Source organism: Populus alba, chromosome 6 (genome assembly GCF_005239225.2).
Source record: "Populus alba chromosome 6, ASM523922v2, whole genome shotgun sequence".
Classification (NCBI taxonomy): domain Eukaryota; kingdom Viridiplantae; phylum Streptophyta; class Magnoliopsida; order Malpighiales; family Salicaceae; genus Populus; species Populus alba.
Genome location: NC_133289.1, coordinates 21925440 through 21946909, shown reverse-complemented (window position 1 = coordinate 21946909; position 21470 = coordinate 21925440). Strand labels below are relative to the sequence as shown.

Genomic DNA, 21470 nt, shown 5'->3' with positions numbered 1-21470 from the left:
ATAATAAAAAAAAATCCGAAAGAATTCGGATTTCGAAACTCTCTCTCTAGGCCCAAGTAGCTTATTTCACAGGCTTAAAATTTTGTGCTAATTTGGGCTCAAGACCTTTTTTAAAAATTTGAACAAGGTTTAAATTATTTTTCATGAAAAATATTTTTTTACTTTTAATAGTTATTTTTATAAAATCAAATAATTTTTTTTAATATTTACTTTTCTAAAAGAATAGCCTTAAAAAAAAAAAAGTTTAATTCTTTAACTATCAATCAGCATTGCATTCAAAAACAATTCTACAACAAAACTCCAGCTTATATCCCGATCATAATTTTATAATTTATAGTTAAGCAATGAACAACAACATTTGTAGTTCTTTTAATATATAACACTTGATAATTTTCAGCAACACCTAATAAGATTTGAAAATCTTCAATCACCAAATCAAACTCATTAAGATTAGTATTGATAGATGCCAGGTGTTCTACTACAAGTTTTAAATCAGTTTTCACAAAAACACACCTCATATTCAATGAAATTAGTTTTTGTAGAATATCTTTTAATACCAATGCCTCTCTCATTACTAAAGTGAATGCTCCTTTAAATGTCTGGCTTCCACAATATATAATTGCCCTATCATTATCATTAATAATATATCATATTCCATTGTAGAGATGTCCTTAAAAAAACATTGCATCAATGTTGCATTTTAACTTTTTTGGTGGTGGTTTCTTCATCATGACATAAGAGAGTGATTGACAAAGGATCCATCTCGACGTACCTGAGTTGTTTTCCACTGATTTAAAAAATCAATTCCCTTTTTTATTGCACCTGATACCATTAGCATTTTGTTATAACATAGCTTTTTATTGCACCGATTCCATAAGAACCAAATAATTGCAGCATATTGTTCCATCTTCTCCTTATACAATATAGCAAACAAACTAAAAAATCATTGTTGAAAGTTGATCGTGCCTGATATATGAAAGACCATTTCCATCTCCTGTCAATATGCAATTTTGAATAGGCATTGAAAGAAGATATATTCTCTAGATCCCCCTACTCCTTCACAAAAAATATAGATATCATGAAATTTCATTCTCCTTTTCAATTAATCTATTACGAGTTAGAATGCAATCTTGACACACTCATCAAATGAAATATTTAATCCTTAGAGGGATCTTCAAATTCCATAATTCACACTAATCTCCATCTATATGATCTCTTAGATTGGGCTTGTTAATGTCAACGACAACGTGATAGCTAGATTTACATGAGTAAACACTTGTTTTAGTATGGTGCCAGCTGATTTTGTTATCTATTTGTCTTGTTGATAGTGGGGTACTCAGAATGGCAATGACATCTGCTGAAGAAAACAATGTCTCTACTAAATTTTCATCCCAAAAAGTAACCCCCTCAGTCATCGAATCACATACCCGCAGTGATTCCAATCCTTCATTCATAAGTGTTCCAACAATTTGTTAGGACACGTAAGCAACCATGGATCCTTCTATACATTCACCTCCGTACCCTTACCAATATGCCATCTACAACCTCTCATTATAATCCCCTAAGAACTAAGAATGCTATGCCAAACAAAGCTCGGTCCATGCTTTAGATCGGCATTTAAAAAATCTCATTTTGGATAATATTTAGCTTTGATGATTCAACTCACCAAGTGTCATCTAGCTACTAAATTCCATCCTAGCTTCCTAAGCAAAGCCAAGTTGAAGTTGTGTAGATGTTGAAAGCTCATGCCCCCATCATCTTTTCTTCTACAAAATCTTTCTCACCTTTTTTATCTTATGACATGTCCATTCTCTTGATTATTCCCTTATAAGAAACTATTCATCATTCATTACAACTCTTCGCATAATATCAATGGGATAAGAAAGACTCTCATACTATAAGTTGGAAGTTTTTAGGCAATTGAAGTTATCATAATTGTCATGTCCTCTTTAGATAATATGCAATTCCTCCACCTATGAATCCATGTCCATATTTTATCTATAATAAAAGAAAATACAACTATTTTATTCCTTCTAATAAGTAATGGCAAACCCAAGTACCTCCCTTGGTTTAAAAAAGAACAGATACCTAAGATATGTGATATATGTTGAATATATTCATTTCTAATAAAAAAATATGCCCAACTTCTGAAAATTAATGACCTAACCCAAAGTTTCCCCTTTCTAATGTACACGATGTTTCATAATTATGCCTTCATATGAATTTTATATGAAGAATAAGAAACTATCATCCGTAAACAGCAACTAAGAATCTGGTGGAGTTGTTCAATTGACTTTGCACTCATGTACCTTTCTACATGCTTCTGCATTCCTGAAAAGAGTTGTAAGACCTGCATTGCACAATATAAATAAATATAAGGACAAAAGATCCCTTTGATGTAATCCCCTTAAAGGTTTTATTGGTCTCATATTTATGCCATTAAAACATATGAAATATGGAACAAACTTCATATAAAGCATCGCCAACTCTACCCATTCAGAAGTAAAACTTAATTTTAATATAATTTCTTTGAAATACTCCCAGATGATCATGTTATAGGCCTTACTAATATCGATTTTTAATGTTGCCCAATCTTTCATACCCGTTGTGTACCTCTTCATAAAATGTATTAATTCATAAGCAATCACCACATTATTAGTAATAGGTCTGTTAGGGAAAAATATTGCTTATATAGGTGAAATAATATTTGTTAAGATATTCCTTATCCGATTTTCCAATGTTTTTCCAATGATCTTATACAACACATTGCATAAAGCAATCAGATGAAGGTCTTTCATTGATTATGGTTTTCAACCTTTAGGATAAGAACCACTAGAGTCTCCACTAGTGATAATGGAAATGTCTTGCTAGCTAACCAGCCTCGACAAGCATTAGTTATGTATGCTCTAATTAAATCCCAAAATTGTTGATAAGATTTCATGTTTAACCCATTTGGATTAGGAGATTTGTCTAGACCCATTTGAAATATGACTTTCTTAAATTCTTCATCTTGAAATAGTGCTAGCAAAATGCCATTTATAAAAATTGATACATATGAATGAATATAGTTAATAACTTCACTATTCAAGTCAGGACTTGCATTGAACAGTTAGGTAAGGTAATTAATCATAACATCTTGCATACCTTTTCTATCCTCAATTATCACCCCCTCTCATCAATTAATCTCATAACTCGATTTCTCTATTAGATGTAACTGAAACATGAAAATAACGTGTATTAAAGTCCTCTTCTTGCAACAAAAAATTTTCAGCATGTTATTTCCAATGGGCCTTTTCTTGTGCTAGTAATTAGGCCAACTTCTCATGGTAATTAGAGTAAGACTGTAATGATACATTATCCCATAATGGTTTTAAGGTGTTGAGATGAGTATAACAATATTGAATCTCATTTTTAAATTGTTGTGATAAATTCTTACCCCATTGTGTGAGCTTTCTCATGTACGATTCAAATTGTTTCAGTATATCAATATCCCTTGAATCCTCTCACATCATACACACCAAAGGATAAAAGCCCTAGATACCTTGTCCAAACATTTTCAAATTTGAAGCGAGCATGCTTATAATGTAACAAGCATTTACAAACAACCAACATGATATGACTATGATTAGAAGCAGTGGCTAATAGATTATACTATTTAACATCTTGGAAGTGGGCAAACCAATTGAAATTACAATTAATTATAATTTGTCATATATTATTTTTTTCTAATTCGGTCTATATTCTTTTGATTTTTAGTTTTGTTATCCTCACCCTTTTGTTAAAATTTTATTGGTTTTCATTTTCATCATTCAATCATAGTTTATGGTGTATTTTATTTTCCAACTTAGCTCTTATTCTTTTGATTTGTTTTTTCTTTTGTTAGTTATACTTCCTTTTAATTTATCCTTCCAATTGGAATTTTTTTATTGCCCTCTAATTTATTTTTTATTTCAATTTTCACTATCGATTTTTTAATTATAATTTTTTTTATCCTTTTATATAATTGATTTTTTTTTATGGTTTCATCCTTCAACATTTGATTTGTTGGGGATGGAGCTTCACAATTTTTTTATTTGTAATGCTTCTACTCTAATAACTGGAGTCATGGGTTTAAAAAATTAACGTGATTTGACATTATTTTTTTTGCTCATTTTCTTTTTTGATTTCATTGTTTTATATTATTATTTTTTAAAAAAATGGTCTCATGGTCATCTTCAAAATCTTTTCTATCAATTTACATTGGTATCAAGACCTAAATCATGGGTTTTGCATATCTTTTTAGAATAATTTTTTTTAAAAAAATTATTTTATATGTATTTAATTTTTAAAGATATTATTGTGATTCATCTATGTTTTTTTTTTTATATAGATGAAATTTATTTTTAAAATAAAAAATATTTATTTTTAGATAATATTTCTAATATGTCAATCTTGTATAATAATTTTTTTTATTCAATCAATTTCATGTGTGTCCATTTCTATTTTTTTTAATAAATAAATTTAGTAAGCACAACTGAGTAAATATGTTATTTTATGGAATTAAATATCTTAATTTATATTTATCTCTTAATTTTTCAAGTTTTGCTTTCAATTGTTGTTAATTATTTTATTTATTTATATATATATAAAATTAGATATTTACATCAACCTTTTGATTTACATTTTAAATTTTATTAAATAAAAAATATATCAAAATAGTGTATATATCTAACTTTTTAAAAAAATACATATATATATGACACGCGGCTCGAACGCTAAGTGAAATAGTTAGAGCGTGTTTGGCAGTGTGGTGGCGGTTGCTTTTCAAATAGCTTTTCGTACCGAAATACATGCTAATGATGTTTTTTTATTTTTTAAAAATTATTTTTGACATCAGCACATCAAAATGATCCAAAAAGTACAAACCAAACTCAATTTTAACAAAAAAAAATTTAATTTAGGCAAAACATGGTTTGGAACGTAATGTCAAATGGTGTCTTAACATATAACATAACTTTGAAGTTTAAACATGGTTTTTTTTTTATTATTATTCTATTCTGGGCCTAAGTAGCTTCCTTGATAGGCCCACCGCTCTGATGGACAGAAAGAAATTCAAAGAGCGTATAAAATACGCCCAGGTTATTTCCACGTTATCCCCGGATCAACCAAAATCAGCGAACCTCTGTCAAACCAAAAAGAAAGCAGAAACACAAAGCAGCCTTGAGGGGGGGAAAAACACAAAACCACAGAAATTATTCTGAATTTTTTTTGGTTGTTTGAAAAAAGAAGCAAAAAAGATGGTGTTCTACTTCAAAGCCAGACCAGAGGCAGGAGATTACACTATTTTTATGGGTCTTGACAAGCACGAGAACGAGGAGCTTATCAAATATGGTTTCCCTGAAGACATCTGGTACTCTTTGTTCTTCTTCTATTTTTATTTACAGTTTCTTGCTAATCCAATTCAAATTTTCAATCTTCTTCCATCTGGGCCTTTGATTTATTGGTTCTTTTGATTTATTTTGGTCGATTGTAATTTAATTAGTTTCTTTTTTAGAAGATCAGGATTCCATCTGCGTATTGATTCTTTTGCTTTATTTATTTATTATGGGTCATAGTTTTTAAGTGGGTAGGGAGTAATTCAAGGAGGTAGTGTGATGGTTTCTCTATTAAGTCAAAGTCATTGCTTAGAATTCGAAGAGCCCATGTATTAGAATAGGGTCTTGAAAGGAAGGGTGTTTGTAATTTCATTAATCGGGTTTTGTTTGAATTGAGAAGGAGTTTTCTTGATTCCTTTGTTGTAGGTTTCACGTGGACAAAATGTCTTCTGCCCATGTTTATTTAAGGCTGCATAAAGGTCAGACCATCGATGGTATAAGTGAAGGTGTACTTGAGGATTGCGTGCAGCTTGTCAAAGCAAATTCGATTCAAGGCAAAGTCTCTGAACCTCCCTTTAATTTTACATGATTCAGGAGTTTGTGTTTTTTATGCCTGGATGGTCTATAAAGTAGCTTCTCCCTTGTCACTGTGAATTTGCTACTTTATGATTTTAAATAAGAAGCTCAATGTTTGTCTCGTGATAGAAAGTTACAGCCATTCCCTTAATAAAGTATTCCTTTTCGTTTTGAACATGGAGGCAAGTTACAACGAGTTAGTTGTTTTAAGCTGTTTCTCTTTCACATTGCAGGCAACAAGGTGAACAACATCGATGTTGTTTACACTCCATGGGCCAATTTGAAGAAAACTGCTTCCATGGATGTTGGCCAAGTCGGCTTCCACAATTCAAAGATGGTGATTTATTTTATTTTGTAGTTTATGTTCACAACTTGCTAGAACAATAATTAGCATGATATATGTTTCTCTGATTTTGGATATACTTAATCTAGGTTCGAACGGTGAGAGTGGAAAAGCGGATAAATGAGATAGTTAATAGATTGAACAAAACAAAGGTGGAAAGAAAGCCTGATTTGAAAGGTAAGCCTTTGATCTCACCTATCATTTAGTTTAGTACAAAACTATTGTTCAGAAAATGGAAGGCAGGGAAGTTTAAAATTTTCACATCTTAGGTCTTATTTGAAGCACAGAACCAAAAGTACTGAGTGCTTTAGTATTTCCAGTAGCAATGTTTTCTGTTCTATTGCTTAGTTGTTGAGCTCTATAAATTCTTCTCGTCTGCCTTGTTGATGCTAATAGTTATGAATTACCATGTATCATTGCAGCCGAGAGAGAAGCAGTCAATGCAGCAGAAAGAGCAGAGAGAAAGCTTCATCTGAGAGATAAAGTGAGTTTTATCGAGTGGTTTGGAGTTGTAACATTGAGCTATACCTGATGAAAATATATCTATTTGCAATCTTGTCTAGATTTTTTCACTCAAACTTTGAAGATAGGATAGTTTTCTTTCTCCTTGGCCTCCTCCTCCCTTTTCACCCCGTCCTTCTGTTCTTGTTATTGGATATGATTTAACTGGGAAGTTCAACTGACCTTGTTGCTCCTCTAGTCTCCATAAGATTTGGACTCTTCTTAGGTCCTCAAGCGACTGTCTTTTAGGGGCAGCAGTTTATCATGGTTGAGATTATTAAGCCTGCATTTGAATTTCAGGATGTGAAATGTCAGTTTGGGCATGCTTAGTTAGTGGTTAAAACATACTGAGCATTCTTCCATTTAATTTCCTTTGGAAAGAACAGATTCCTTTTGCTTTCTTTTTGCAGCACCAGGACAGTTATCAGATATTTTGATACCCAATTTTTTAGTGATGATGTGATTGAAATGAAAAAACTCCAACACAATTTATCTAAACACATTGCAAGAAATACTGCACATGCTTCCAATGATCTCAAACATTGTGGAAACTCTTAAAACCTTCTCCTAGTATCATCACTTGCAAGCTGTTACATATTTATGGCATTAATGTGATGAATACTGTAAGCTTTATATTGCAAATTTTTTAGTTATATCACCAGTTGCAATGCCTCTAACACTAGTTGCAACCTGTTTTGTTTTTAGGGATTAATGTTATGAACTCTAAGTTTTAAATTGCAGGATTTTTGGCTGTATTACCATTTTAACTGTCCCTAGGATTTAATCTTCTCCTAGCATTTAATGTTGGCAAATGTTCACTGGTTGCTCTTTTAGCTATTTGATTGACCTGGGTATTGTTGAAAAAAGGAGGTTCTCTCACATGGTGAATTTGATGAATACTAGATGGCAACAGTATGGCCTTTTATATCTGGATCATGTTTCTGTGCAGTTGGTATCTAGAAAACTTGTCATTGAGTTAACCTCTCGGTGCTGAGATCTACTTTAAGCTGCCAATTGTCATTTTAAGCAATTTTGGCCATTAAGTTACTTTGTCTTGCAAGTTCATGTTCTTTGGTTAGTTGTGTGATACCTGTTCATTTCCTAGTCTGTAGTTTCAAGTACACTGTGCATCTAAGTGAAGCAAATCCTTGCTTCAAATTTTATTGACATTCCATATGTTGGCTGGTCTCCCGCCTAGAATGTTTCATCTCATTTCTTAGGGTGTGGTTAAATTTATTATGTTTAACAATTGCTGGATGTTCTGGAAACGTGCTCCTCTTTTGATTATTTTGTGCTCATGGAAGGAAAGGGATGCTTGAAACTTTGAAAACTGCTTTTTATCCGAACCACTGTTGTGGGATAGAATTTTTTCTACTCTCCTTTCAATGTGACGCTTCCCTGGATTATGCAGGAGTTTCTCTCTGATGACTCTTATTTTATCAGTGCCTCTTTCTGGGCTTTCATATTTAAGTCTTCTTCTTTATCTTGTGGGAGGATTGCCAATTCTCTGTTTATTGCTTCTTTTGTTTAATAGTTAAAATATAAGTTCTTCCATGAGATAAAAACTTAATATTTGCTTTAATCAATGAAGTGGCAACAATGACAGTATGACTCCTGCTCTTCTGCCATATGAGGAGATATGATGGAGTGCTTCAATTCCGGTTGGAGCCAATCTTGTCCCATTTTATTGTCAATTATAAGGTGCATAAAAATCTCAATTTTGGCTTTGCAGAAACGACGTGAGGAAATGGAAAGGCTTGAAAAGGAGAGACAGGCAGAGATGAGGAGCTACAAGGGTTTGATGGTGGCTGAAAAGATGACATCTAACAAACAAATAGCATCTGAAAACAAATCCTTGCAGGAGCTGGAAGATGACTTTATGTGAAACAACAGTATCTAAAGGTTCTGCCATACTGCTGCCCCTTAAAGAAGCGGGCTTGTCATTCAGTTTGTAACTTCAAGCATTTTATGAATAAACTTATAAATTTTGGGAAGGGAATTTTTAATGCCGAGCAGAGGGAGGAGAGTGGTGGGTTGAGGTTGATGGATGGGGAATTACCTGTCTGATGTAAGTTGTACTCTGATGATGATGATGACAGACAATCATGGTTGAGACTTAATTGTGGTTAATGTGTGATAGACATCATTTTTCACAGTTGATAGTTTTTAATATTGCCGTTCAGTCTGTGCAACAAGGTTTATTGAATTTTTTTTTCTCTTAGGTCACGCACACATGCATGCACGCTGATCTGAATATGTGGAATAAGTCTTGATCCTTTGAAGTTTCAGTATTCTGATTTTTAGCATTGCTTATCAAATTTCATGTCAATAACTCTTCAAAGGATTTCAAGAAATGAACTGCGATTGGTTGTCACAATCTTAATCACCTGGTAGTTCCCTTCTCATGGTTGATTTGTTGGTTTTCAGGTCATCATCAAGCCTTCAGATTTTTGGTTTTTTTCAGGTCAGCCATTTGCTGACTGATTCACACGGAATGCTCCACGGTCTGATGTGGTGTATTCAGGTCATGGGCATATCCTTTCCGTTTCACAAATTGAAAAGTGGATATTGAATTAGATGGATTCTTTGTGACTTGCTTACCAGTGCATCTTAGAAAACTACTAACTATGAAGTTATGGAAACTTTGAAGAGCAAGAAAACGAGGGTTATCACGCCATATTTTTCAACTGCTAGACATGAGTAATCAATTCTTTTGGAAAATCTGTATGCATAGTTTCCTGTGATCTGGAGGGTTGTTTTATGATCATGAGAGCTGACCATGTCTGCAGAGTTACCAGGTGCATCATGGCTACCCCATCCCTCCCCGTGAGAACTGAGTCTATCTCGAGATCCATGCAATTAGTGAAATGCAAAGCTTAGTTCATAAATTTTCAATACAGGCATAAGCAATGAGATTCCTTCTATCTGTTCCTTCGGTATTTTCAGAAGGAGAGCGCAGGTAGAAAAGGACACTTCCAGTTGCTGCTGTTTCGACTTCAAATTCAGACACAAGAAAGAAACCGTACACTCTGCAACCTGATCTGGATTTCCCTTGACAGGAGATGGAATTTTTGTAAGGGAAAGTACTAGACTGGTAAAATATTTATGTGTTGCAATTGCGTTTTTTTTTAAGGAAAAAAACTTAATAAATTAGTTTTATGTGAGATAGATTAAAAAATAATAATAATAACAAACGGTAAAATATATATAAATAAAACAATTATGATAACATGAGAAGATTTCTTTCTTCCAAAAGCAAGAAAACGGTCATCTACGTAATTGTGTTTACATAAATTTATTTATTAAAAATTATTTGTAATAGAAATTAATATGAGGAGTAAAGTTAATATAAAAATCAAATTAAATTAAATAATAATTATAAAAATGAGGAGTAAAGTTAATATAAAAATCAAATTAAATCAAATTCTAAGGGGTGAAATTGAAAAAAAAAAATTCAAAACAAAATATATAGCAATTAAAAGTTTGAGGATAAAATTTATTATAATCAGCAAATAATATGATTATTGTTCAAAAATCAAAAATAAAATAAAATCAATTCAAACTTATCTAAAAAAGAGTTAATTATAACATCATCATAATAAAACTAAAAAAGATATTTCATTGATTAGATTTTGTGAATATAACTATTCAAATTGAAAAAAAAAAAACAATTTTTGGCCATGTTTTTGGTATTAATGTCTCCATCCATTTACAACTGGAGAAAAGAACATCGCCTACTTTTATTATCTCTTCTTGCCTAGAAAATAGGGTATATGAACATTCAAAGCTATTCGAGTGCCACCCATTTTAGTAGTTTGTTTTTATTAGTATACCAACTCTTTTTTATTATATCAATTAAATATTTTTTTTCTTGTTTTCTTTGATGGTGTGACTTTGATCAAATAAAATTGAGCTTGGGTTTTTCTCTAAAATAAATAATTGTTTTGATAAATAAATAATTATCTCTCCATCAAGTTTTTGCCCCACCACTAAGATGGCTCACTGTAGAGACAAATTTAGTCCATCTTTTTGTTTCTAATTCCAGGGCTTTAGTTTGATTTGATTTATTTTCTATTATTCTTCAAATATCTTTGTTTCTTATTAGACTTTTCTTAGATATGCCCTTAATATATATATATTTTGATTTACTGATTTTAAAATATTTTTAAGATAAAAAATATAAAAAAAAAAATTAAAAATAATGCTAGCCAACTTTAAATACCATTAAGATGAGGTAACACTCCCTTTTATGATTCGGCTCGCCTACCGTTCAAATAGAATTTTCAAACAAGTCTTCTTTTTTCTATTTCTAAAGTACTTATCAGTATTTTTTATAACACAATCAACAATTAAAAAATGGATGCAGTGTCAAATGGGTCTGTGAGACCATTGCTATCTGTATTTTTTCCACGATGTGGATTAATGGGGTGGTCTGTAAAATCATTATCATCTGCATTTTTTTCCATGATATAGACTAGTGGGATGGTCCATGAGACCATTGCTATCAAGCATTTTTTGTTTTTTCTACGAGACGAGTCCATGAGACCATTGCCCTATAAGCTCGAGAAGGGGTAATATGCTTTAATTTCAAGTTAGTGTATAAAAAAGAATTAAATGCTTAAACATAAAAAATAAATCTCAAGCGTTAGAATGCAACGACCGATTAGTTGATGGAAAATGAACCTTAGATTAATATACGATGCATCTTTCAATGAAAGTTTAAATGCTTTACTAGAATTAGAAACTCTTTTTCTTCAATATTATCAAAAAAAAAAATTGTATTTTTTTTTCTGGTTATATTTATTTTTTTATCAATATTCCTAACGTAAATTGCTATGTATTTAATGAAGATATTTTATTGATCAGATTTTGTGAATATAAATATTCAAATTGAAAAAAAAAATTATCCATGCTTTTGATATTGATGTCTCCATCCATTTATAGCTAGAGAAAAGAACATCACCTGCTTTTATTATCTATTCTTGCCTAGAAGATAAAGCATGTGAACATTCAGAGTTATTTGAATGCCACCCATTTTAGTAGATTTGTTTTATCAGTATACCAAATTTTTTGTTATTATATCAATTAAATATCTTTGTTCCTTATTAGACTTTTCTTAGATATGCCCTTGATTTTTTTATTTAAATTTATATATATATATATATATATAATTTTTTGATATATTGATTTTAAAATATTTTTAAGATAAAAAATATAAAAAAAAATTAAAAAATAATGCTAGCCAACTTTAAATACCATTAAGATGAGGTAACACTTCCTTTTTTTATTCGGCTCGCCTACCGTTCAAATAGAATTTTCGAATCATACATTGCAAAATAGAATTTTCAAACAAGTCTTCTTTTTTCTATTTCTAAAGTACTTATCAGTATTTTTTATAACATAATCAACAAGTAAAAAATGGATGCAGTGTCAAATGGGTCTGTGAGACCATTGCTATCAGCATTTTTTCCACAATGTGGATTAATGAGATGGTCTGTAAAATCATTATCATCTGCATTTTTTTCCATGATATAGACCAGTGGGATGGTCTATGAGACCATTGCTATCAAGCATTTTTTGTTTTTTCTACAAGACGGGTCCATGAGACCATTGCCCTATAAGCTCGAGAAGGGGTAATATGCTTTAATTTCAAGTTAGTGTATAAAAAAGAATTAAATGCTTAAACATAAAAAATAAATCTCAAGCATTAGAATGCAACGACCGATTAGTTAATGAAAAATGGACCTTAGATTAATATACTATGCATCTTTCAATGCAAATTTAAATGCTTTACTAGAATTAGATACTCTTTTTCTCCAATATTATAAAAAAAAATTGTTTTTTTTTCTGGTTATATTTATTTTTTTATCAATATTCCTAATGTAAATTGCTATGTATTTAATGAAGATATTTTATTGATCAGATTTTGTGAATATAAATATTCAAATTGAAAAAAAAAAATTATCCATGCTTTTGATATTAATGTCTCCATCCATTTATAGCTAGAGAAAAGAACATCACCTACTGTTATTATCTCTTCTTGCCTAGAAGATAAAACATGTGAACATTCAGAGTTGTTTGAATGCCACCTATTTTAGTAGATTTTTTTTAATCAGTATACCAAATTTTTTGTTATTATATCAATTAAACACTTTGTTCCTTATTAGACTGTTCTTAGATATGCCCTTGATTTTTTATTTAAATTTATATATATATATATATATATATTTTTTTTTTTTTTGATATATTGATTTTAAAATATTTTAAGATAAAAAATATAAAAAAAAAAACTTTAAAAAATAATGTTAGCCAGTTTTAAATACCATTAAGATGAGGTAAGACTCCTTTTTTTTTATTTGGCTTACCTACCATTCAAATAGAATTTTCAAATCATACATTGCCAAATAGAATTTTCAAACAAGTCTTCTTTTTTCTATTTCTAAAGTACTTATCAGTATTTTTTATAACATAATCAACAAGTAAAAAATGGATGCAGTGTCAAATGGGTCTGTGAGATCATTGCTATCTGCATTTTTTCCACGATGTGGATTAATGGGATGGTCTGTAAAATCATTATCATCTGCATTTTTTTCCATGATATAGACCAGTGGGATGGTCTATGAGACCATTGCTATCAAGCGTTTTTTGTTTTTTCTAAATAAATAGAAATTAAAAGAATGAGTATTAAATTTGACAGATAAAAAATTTAATTGAAAAAAGAATAAGAAAAAAGTCAATGACAATACAAAAAATAAGAACCAAAGTTGATATAAAAATAAAATTAAATCAAATTATAAGAGATAAAATTAAAAAAATATATATATATATAACAATTAAAAGTTTAATAACCAAATTTTCATCATCTATTTTTTTTCAAAAATATATTCAGATTAAAAGTATTATAATAAGAAAGAAATAGATTATATATATATTAAAGATAAATGTACTAAAACTAGTATAAGAAAGTCATGAATTATATATATTCTACACGAGAGGGGATGGGAGACCATCGCCATCATGCAGTTTTCTCCAACGCTCTCTACTTGCCAAGATAATCGTTTCCAAGAGGTGGGCCCGTGAAGCCCTCTATAAATTAAAGCCTTCACCTCCTCGCTAGTTGTCCTCTATAACAAATATTGATCAAGCCTGGGTTTATATTCTGATATTAAGATGTTGACGGTACTGTTAGTGATTCTGATGGTTTCCCTGCCTCTTGGTTGCTTGGAGGAAGAGAGGATCGCTCTGTTGCACCTCAAAGATTCTCTTAACTATCCCAATGGCACCTCCCTTCCCTCCTGGAGAATAGCCCACGCCAACTGTTGCAATTGGGAAGGTATTGTCTGCAACCGCAGTACAGGTCGAGTCACCAGGCTCTATCTTGACAGCGTGAGGAACCAGGAGCTGGGAGATTGGTACTTGAATGCCTCCTTGTTCCTTCCTTTCCACCAACTCCAGTATCTCTCCTTGATGGATAATCATATAGCTAGTTGGGTTGAGAAGAAAGGTTTGCTCTCTCAAGTATTACAAAATATTTATGTTACTTTTATTTTTTTAGAATTAATCAAATAAGGTGTTGTTTAATTACTATCATTAATTTTGGTTCTCTATGGAAGAAAATAGAAAGCATATTTAGTAAAAAGGAGTTGTTTAATTCCTTACATTATCAATATAATCATTTTGGTTCTCATTGACGGTGAAATGCATGCTAGCAGCTTTACCTGTAAATGTATATTCATAACGAACACTAAGCCAGTGATGGAAGCAATAGACAAGTAGTAAATTATAATCTTTCTTTCAACCTCTTTACATGAATTCATCGTACCAATTACATGCCTCTTGATCAATAATATCTTTTTGTTATTCCCTACATGAAGTCTTAATTAATTTATTTTTTATTTGTTTATATAGGTGGTTATGAGTTACAGAAATTGAGCAATTTGGAGTACCTTCACTTGGGAAATAATAGCTTTGCTAACAGTATTCTATCATATATAGAGGGGCTTCCATCTCTCAAATATCTATATTTAGATTATAATAGATTGGAGGGGTTAATAGATTTGAAAGGTTAGTTTTTTTATATACTATTATTTTTATAAATATTAAATTTAATTAACACAATTATCTATTAAATTTAATTTGAAAAAACACAATTAATGAGTATTGTATTAATTTATTTTTTATATATAAATATCAAGAATCTTTAAGCAGCTTGGAGCACTTGAGTCTGAACGGCAATAATATCAACAAATTAGTAACCTCAAGAGGTAATTAGTAACACATTCACATTACCTACTTGGCTGGTAGCATCAAGAAGATAATATCCATACAATATTAATTATATGTTTCTTCCCTAACTAACTTGCAGGTCCAAGCAACTTGAGTACTCTATGGCTAGGTAATATCACAACCTATGGAAGTAGCTTCCAGTTACTGCAATCATTAGGAGCATTCCCAAACCTTACAACACTTCATCTGCCATCCAATGATTTTAGAGGAAGAAAATTAGGAGACGGTAAGTTATATATTATATTATATATATAGTGATGTTTATATATTTGGGTTTAATTCAAAAATTCAATTTGCTACTTTTCAACAAACAGAGTTTCAAAATTTAAGCTCCTTGGAAATGTTGTATTTGGATGATTGTTCTTTAGATGAACACTCTCTTCAAAGCCTTGGAGCATTGCCTTCTCTAAAAAATCTGTCATTGCAAGAACTTAATGGCATTGTACCTTCTAGAGGTAAATTAACAAATTTTAACTCTACTATTACTTATCATTGATCATTTTATTTCTTTTTATACCTGCTACAATTAGGTGTCTCTATAGATTTTCTCTTTTATGTTTTAGCAACCTACAAAACAAGTCTTGGATAGATAATTAAATCTAAAATTTAGAAATTAACTCAATTGAAATCTTTATTATTTTAAAATTCTACCATCCATTTAATATAAATAATATTTCAATTTAATTCCCCCTATCTCTCAACTCTAATTCAGTATAATGTAAATAAAATGATAACATAAAAAACAATAACTTCTTTAATGAAAAGGTAACTTCATACATAGAGAGTGCTATTTTTAGGAGGAGAATAAATTAACAATGGTGTATTTTTATTTTTTGGGTTAGATGTATAAAAAATCCTTCTATTAAATGGACAATACAATTTCTACATTTAATATATGTTTTTAGTTTTTTTAGCCATGATTAATAAGTAATGAATTATTTCCAATTTTAATTCCTTCTACCTTAATATAATTTTTTGTTTAATTGATTGTGGCAGGCTTTCTTGATCTCAAGAAATGGGAATACTTGGATTTGAGTTACAATACTCTCAGTAATAGCATCCTCCAAGCCATCGAAACGATGACCTCTCTTAAAACTTTATATTTGCAGAGCTGCAAACTAAATGGCCGAATACCTATAGCCCAAGGTAAGGTTAATAACTCTTAGTCTTTCATTTCCTTTATAATTTTAATTGCTTCTACATTATTATAATTTCTAAATTGTGGCAGGCTTTCTTAATCTCAAGAATGTGGAATTCTTGGATTTGAGTTCCAATACTCTTAACAATAGCATCTTTCAAACCATAGGTAAGGTTGATTACTCTTACTCTCTCTTTCTCTTGAGGTTATATATTTTTCATTAGACACTCGGAAATTTATTTTTCTCTAAATTATAATGTGACCAGGCCTATGCGACTTACATCATCTCCAAGTGCTATATATCAGCGACAATAATCTTAGTGGTATCTTGCCTCCGTGTCTGGCAAATCTGACTTCCCTTCAAGAACTCTCTCTCTCTTTCAATCACTTAAAGATTCCTATTTCATTGAGCCCATTATACAACCTTTCAAAACTTAAGTTTTTTAATGGTTTTGATAATGAAATATACCCAGATAAAGATGATCATAATCTGAGCCCAAAGTTCCAGTTAGAGTCCCTCATTTTGAGCGGTCATGGACAAGGTGCGGGAGCATTGCCCAAGTTCCTTTACCATCAGTTCAGCCTGCAAGTTTTGGGTCTTGCAAACATTCAAATAAAGGGAGAGTTTCCAAATTGGTTGATTGAGAACAACACATACCTACAAGAGCTTGATTTAGAAAACTGTTCTCTTTCGGGTCCATTCTTGTTGCCAAAGAATTCTCATGTGAATTTGTCATTCCTAAGTATATCCATGAATCACTTCCAAGGCCAAATCCCTTCAAAAATCGGAGCTCTTTTACCAAGGTTAGAATTTTTAATTATGTCTGACAATGGTTTCAATGGAAGCATTCCTTTCTCGTTGGGTAACATTAGCTTGCTGCAAGTGTTAGACCTATCCAACAATAGTTTGCAAGGGCAGATCCCTGGATGGATAGGGATTATGTCTCCTATTGAATTCTTGGACTTATCATGGAACAATTTCTCTGGTCGTTTACCACCTAGATTTGGCACTTCTTCAAATTTGAGATATGTTTATTTGTCTAGAAATAAGTTGCAAGGGTCGATCGCAATGGCATTTTATGACTCCTCTGAGATATTCGCATTAGATCTTTCCCATAATAATTTAACCGGTATAATTCCAGAATGGATTGATAGGTTATCTAACTTGAGATTTTTACTCTTGAGTTATAACAATCTTGAAGGTGAAATCCCAATTCAATTATCCAAGTTGGACCAATTAATCCTGATTGATCTTTCTCACAACCACCTTTCTGGTAACATCCTCTCTTGGATGATATCTACTCATAATTTCCCAGTAAAAAGTACTTACTTTGATTTTCTGGTCATATCTCAACAATCCTTCGAGTTTACAACGAAGAATGTATCCCTTTCTTATAAAGGCGATATTATCTGGTACTTCAAAGGAATTGATTTCTCATGCAACAATTTGACAGGAGAGATTCCTCTTGAAATTGGAAACCTCAATATGATCAAGGCATTGAACCTTTCACACAACAGTTTGACCGGACCAATTCCACCAACATTTTCAAACTTAAAGGAAATAGAGAGCTTGGATCTTTCCTACAACAAACTGGATGGAGAAATCCCACCTCGACTTATTGAACTATTTTCTCTAGAAGTTTTTAGTGTGGCTAACAATAATTTATCCGGTAAGACTCCTACGAGAGTTGCACAGTTTGCCACGTTTGAGGAGAGCTGCTACAAGGACAACCCTTTTCTTTGTGGAGAACCGCTACCCAAAATATGTGGTGCGGCTATGCCACCATCACCAACGCCAACTTTAACGAACAATGAAGATAATGGTGGCTTCATGGATATGAAGGTTTTCTATGTGACCTTTTGGGTTGCATACATCATGGTGTTGCTGGTAATAGGTGTAGTTCTATACATAAATCCATATTGGCGACGAGCTTGGTTTCACTTTATTGAGGTGAGCATCAACATTTGCTATTATTTTCTAGTGGACAATCTTTCCATTTTATCAAAGTTTGGGTTTTCAAAGCCTTGATGGTACCAAGACTTGGTGCATCGTTGTGTATTCTAGTTTTAAGATTTAAACAAATTTAGAGGCATACTTAAGCGATGTTGTATCAATTTATACAGTTCCATTTGGTTTTGAGGCTTTATATACAGGGGGGCTTTTCAATTCCATGACTTTTTACTTCCCTTGTATATTACATTATTACTTGATTTTTACAGATGATCAATTCAAATTTATAACACAAATATCTAAAAATATTTAATATTAAAGGGAATACATTACAAAACAAATATCAATTCAAATTTATTTCACTTATTGTATGGTAAAAAAACAAAACAATAGCAATTAGAAGGACAATACTAACCCCACCAAAACTAAAGGAATAATATGATTCAAAAAATAAAATTAAATATGTAGGTCAAATTCAAAACTGCCAAATACTTTCAATATCAAAGTTATTCTATAGATATTGTATTCGTGCGTGTTTGAAATATTGTGTTTATTCTTATAAAAATGAGAATGAAATTAAAGTAAGAGATATTTTTTTCTTGAAATATGGAAAAATAAAAGTTTAATAATATTAACTTCACAGTAAAAGATATTTTCAAATCAGTTTACAAATTTTTATTATAGAAAATGGCAACAAAATGGAAGAGGCAAGGTCTAGAAAATAATTCCTTTTGCAGGCTGTGAACGCGCAACGTTTTTTTTTATACGAATCTGTGCGGCACCAATTAATTCAATGTATAATTGATAAGTTGGGTACGAACTTTTAAAGAAAGAATAGGATTCATAAAGGGGAATAATTTAAATGCCATCATCAACGAATATTAGTGGGTTTTGACCCTTTTTGTTTGCCTACAAATCTGACCACAAATGTCCTTAGAACTTTTTTTTGGCTGAATTTCTCAAGTGTGAAAAAAAAAGATTCTGGTAAAAATAAAATTGGTTTTCAAAAAACTTTGGAATGAAAATCTTAGATATTTCAAGGTTCTGATAACATAAATTATAAGGAACCTGAATCTTTTTTATGAATTATAATATTAAAATATAAAATTTTGATAATTATATCTTTTCATGCAAAATGAGGTATGTAAACCTATAAAGATATTATAGAGAGATATTATGGATGAACCTGTCAAACTAAACTGGATCTAACTAGCATTGATTGATACCACGTAGTAAAATAAAATTGAATTTTGTTAATATAATAGTTATTAAAAGTTTATATAATTATTAATTTTAGGACTCGTGAGATTAGTAAAGATATATATAAGATTCAAACATTAACATTAATAAAAATTAAATTAAATTGTATAAAAATAATTAACTGAAAAGTTGAGTAGCCAGCTCATGATGGATACTAGAGCCCTCGCTGTTTTCTTTACGGAAATCATGTGAAGAAAATCATGCCTTAATTGTAATGGTGTTGGCAAAATCAAACATTATTATCATCTATTATTTTAATGTAGTCAAGAGATAGGGATTTGCAGTGTAAATTGGTCTATGATGTTAAAGCAATTTAAATTAATATAAAAAAATATGAATATAAAATATAAAATATAAAAAAATTCTTATTAATCTTTTTATTTTAAAATACTTGTTTTAATTTAAATATAAAAAAATATATATAAATTAAATTAAAAATATTATTTTACATTTAATTAATAAAACAAAATAAATATATTATTTAACATGTGAGATGTGGGGACCATTGTCATCTGTATTTTTCTACTATATGCGTCACTGAGATGGTCCGTGAGACCATTAATGATTTCAAGCGTTTTTTCTACAAGATGGGCAGTGAGACCATTGCCGCTTGAAAAGGAATAATATGCAATTTCAACTGACTTGATTTCTCGTTCATTTGTTTTGATCATTCTTTAAATAATTATTTTAATATATTTTTCAAGTATCATGAAAAAAAAGGAACTACCGATTAATTAATGGAAATATAAATGCTTTATTATAATTAGAATATTTCAAAATTCATTTAAATTTATATTTTTTTAATAATTTTTGAGCTTACAAGTATTTATATATATGTATTTATAAATAAAAGCATTGTTGAGAGAGTAAATAGAAGTATTGTCAATAAATATAACTACAAATCCATATAAAATAAAAATATTTTCTTTTTATCTCCCTAATTTCTATTGTTTTTATATATTCTATTTACTGTTTAATAATTATATTATTATTGTAAACTTCTTGATACATAATTTTATAACATAAACCAATTTATTTACTCAAGAAAAAAAAAATTGTTACTATATAAGTAATTTATTTATTTATTATAATGAAATATAAACTAGTTTTTAATCCTGTGGTATATTTTTTTTTCTTAGAAGAGAAAAGAGCTATCAACTTATATCTCAAAACTTGAAAACTAATATAAGGATGTTAAGTAATCATTGAATAAAAAATATATGAAAAAAAAAATAATCCTTTCAACTTTATTTTATTAATCTTCCTAATTCAAATGTACACGAAATAAATATTTTATATCAAAACAAAAAGGATTTTGATGCAGAAGACATTGCAGCAAATTTTCTACCGGATGCATTTTTTTTCATGATATGGGTCCGTGAGACCCATCGCCATCATGCAATGTTTTCCACGAGATGGAGCCGTATGCTTGGAGATTTAAAAACCGAATACCCTAGTTTTGGTGTAGTAACATTTATTTTTAAAAGTGTTTTTTTAATATATTAAAATAATATTATTATTTTTAAAAATTTTATTATTGATATCAGCACATTAAATTTATCTAAAATAAAAAAAAATAAAACAAATAAATTTTTTTCAAAACTATTTTTAAAATACACAAATAAAAAATCTATAAAACTTCTCAGTGTCATTTGCAAGAGATAGTACAGACATTCTTGTTAACACTAGAGGATATAAATGAATTCACTAACAGCCTGTTTATTTTTGTAACAATCTTTTTTTATCATTTTCAGTAATTGTAACACAGAATATATATAAATAAACTTCAATATTGTTTTTAAATTTTATATAAAATATTTCAATTTCATCTAAGAAAATATTAAAAAATAAGAAAGAAAATTCAAATTAATAAAAATAAAAAACAGAAAATACGACAGAATTTAAGAGAGTTGGTTTTTCTTGAAATCCTAAAATCCTATCCTCTTAAATTCTCATTCATCAACAACAACGTATATTCATAGAAGTGATCAGTACAAGTGTTCATGAAAGAAAAAACCATTTTTTTTTATTTTAAATAATCATGGCAAGGAAACAACCAAC

General features: G+C 30.2%; 2 protein-coding genes across 4 annotated transcripts; both read left to right on the top strand.

The window, feature by feature from the left end:
- Window positions 1-5115: 5115 nt before the first annotated feature.
- LOC118053491 (uncharacterized) lies at window positions 5116-9903 on the top strand. Of its 3 annotated transcripts, XR_012170210.1 has the most exons (7): window positions 5116-5389; window positions 5781-5908; window positions 6164-6267; window positions 6363-6450; window positions 6696-6757; window positions 8507-8842; window positions 9202-9903. XR_012170210.1 is itself a non-coding variant. In XM_035064773.2 (6 exons), the coding sequence occupies exons 1-6, from the start codon at window positions 5277-5279 to the stop codon at window positions 8657-8659; spliced, it is 648 nt and encodes a 215-aa protein (XP_034920664.1). In that variant the 5' UTR covers window positions 5116-5276; the 3' UTR covers window positions 8660-8932. The 3 variants fall into 3 exon arrangements, 2 of the variants coding, with proteins under 2 accessions (XP_034920664.1, XP_073266278.1); XM_035064773.2 differs by lacking the exon at window positions 9202-9903 and having other exon boundaries at window positions 8507-8932; XM_073410177.1 differs by lacking the exon at window positions 9202-9903 and having other exon boundaries at window positions 5121-5389; window positions 5755-5908; window positions 8507-8932.
- Window positions 9904-15929: 6026 nt separating this feature from the next.
- On the top strand, window positions 15930-18364 carry LOC118053492 (cuscuta receptor 1-like). Its single transcript, XM_035064774.2, has 2 exons — window positions 15930-16366; window positions 16465-18364. Exon 2 carries the CDS (start codon window positions 16950-16952, stop codon window positions 18225-18227), a length of 1278 nt encoding a protein of 425 aa, XP_034920665.1. The 5' UTR covers window positions 15930-16366; window positions 16465-16949; the 3' UTR covers window positions 18228-18364.
- Window positions 18365-21470: the final 3106 nt, after the last annotated feature.